The sequence below is a fragment of the Syzygium oleosum genome, unplaced genomic scaffold (assembly GCF_021117445.2).
Source record: "Syzygium oleosum isolate NSW1041296 unplaced genomic scaffold, Sole_v2.1 Sole_v2.09, whole genome shotgun sequence".
NCBI lineage: Eukaryota > Viridiplantae > Streptophyta > Magnoliopsida > Myrtales > Myrtaceae > Syzygium > Syzygium oleosum.
The window spans coordinates 4,073,285-4,075,103 of record NW_026607493.1 but is presented as its reverse complement, the minus strand read 5'-3'; the positions used below and the strand labels follow the sequence as shown (position 1 = coordinate 4,075,103).

The following is a 1,819-nucleotide window of genomic DNA, read 5'->3' as shown; positions in this document are numbered from 1 at the left end:
TAGGAACAAGACCGACCCAATCCCTCTCGGAATCAGATCAAGACCGGTTGGGTTAGCCCAATCTAAGTATGCTTGCCCCTATTGTGCTCTCTCACCACTTCACTATATAAACAGCTTATGTGATCTAATTCCATGCGTGCATGATTTCCACTTTCCACACGGTATAATAAAGACATCTCACCAAAATGAGAAACCCATCTCCTTTCTCCTCCTTCTTCTTCCTTCTGCTTCTTTCTCACAAGGTCTGGTGTGATTCCCGTTGCAAGCCCATTGTAGCCAGCGATGTCGACCGAGTCCAGTTCGCCATGAACTTGGAGTTCTTGGAGGCCGAGTTCTTCTTGTTCGGCTCGCTCGGCCAAGGGCTCGATAGCATCGCCCCGTACTTGGCCCAGGGCGGTCCGCCGCCGGTCGGGGGGGCAAAGGCCAACCTCGAACCCATCGCCCGTCGCATTACCGAAGAGTTCGGGTATCAAGAAGTCGGCCATCTCAGGTAACACAACTAATTTTTGACATCAGTATGTATGATGATTGTGATGAACGTTGATCGATTTGTGCAGGGCTATCTACACGAGGGTTGGTGGAATCCAAAGGCCTCTGTTGAATTTAAGCGCCCAGAATTTCGAAACGATATTTGATCTAGCCGTGGGTCACAAACTGCAACCTCCATTCAATCCTTACAGAAATACTGTGAACTTTCTCTTAGCATCCTATCTTATCCCCTACGTGGGCCTCGTAGGTTATGTGGGAACCATCCCATTCCTTGAAAGCTACAATTCCAAAAGCGTAAGCCGATTACTCTTTGACTCTCTCTTCAAATTTCGACCAACTTTAATGAGTTGTGGACCCTAAATAACGTGTCTTCATATAGCTAAAAGCTATTGCAGACTGTAGTGTCAAGTCAAATAATTTACTTCTCATTTCGACGCATGTATACAGTTGGTCGCGTCGCTGTTGGGCGTGGAGTCGGGCCAGGACGCGGTGCTGAGGACGCTGCTGTACGAACGCGCGGAGGAGAAGGTCGAGCCTTACGACATGACCGTGGCCGAATTCACCAGCCGTCTGTCGATGCTCAGGAACGAGCTCGCCATGTGCGGGCTGAAGGACGAGGGCATCATGGTGCCCAAGGAGCTCGGGGCCGAGAACCGGACCACGAGCAACGTGTTGTCGGCGGACACGTACTCGCTGTCGTACTCGCGCACCCCGCCGGAGATACTGAGGATAGTCTATGGCAGCGGCAGCGAATACAAGCCCGGTGGGTTCTACCCGGATGGAGGAAACGGGCGTATAGCTCGGAGTTACTTGAAGAATGATTAGGGAGGATATAAGGAATGCTAATAAAGAATAATGTAACATTGTCTTTGCTATACTCATTACGTCAGACAATGGGAAATAATTACCTCATCATATTTTACCAAGTCTATTTATTTGTGATAATCTTGTCATTGTCACTTCTAATCTCGTGCTTATTTGCCTTTCAAAACGATGCGTCTATCCTATAAACGAAGAATTATTAGGTGAGTGTGTGTCTTCTATATCAAAATCAAAGTGGAATTTACATAGTCTTAAGGAACCCCATTTTAAATAGTCCAAATTCTCTTTGTGCATATAGAACATTCGCTGATAATATTGTTACGGAGTATTAATTTCGAACAGTTTCTTCTGGTACGCGAAGAATTAATTTCGCACTTCACTATTTCAAAAATCAAATATCTTAACAAGAGGGACTTTGGAGAGTTATCTCGATATGTACCGATGTTGTCGAAAGGATATTTAACCGATTTTGACCGAGATTTGCAATGCTATAGATGTTTGAAAATTC

The 1,819-nt window shown here is 46.0% G+C and overlaps 1 protein-coding gene across 1 annotated transcript; it reads left to right on the top strand.

Moving 5' to 3' along the window:
- The first annotated feature begins 131 nt into the window (after window positions 1-131).
- On the top strand, window positions 132-1,415 carry LOC115673498 (ferritin-like catalase Nec2). Its single transcript, XM_030595686.2, has 3 exons — window positions 132-490; window positions 558-783; window positions 937-1,415. The coding sequence occupies exons 1-3, from the start codon at window positions 186-188 to the stop codon at window positions 1,312-1,314; spliced, it is 909 nt and encodes a 302-aa protein (XP_030451546.2). The 5' UTR covers window positions 132-185; the 3' UTR covers window positions 1,315-1,415.
- The last annotated feature ends 404 nt before the right edge of the window (window positions 1,416-1,819 follow it).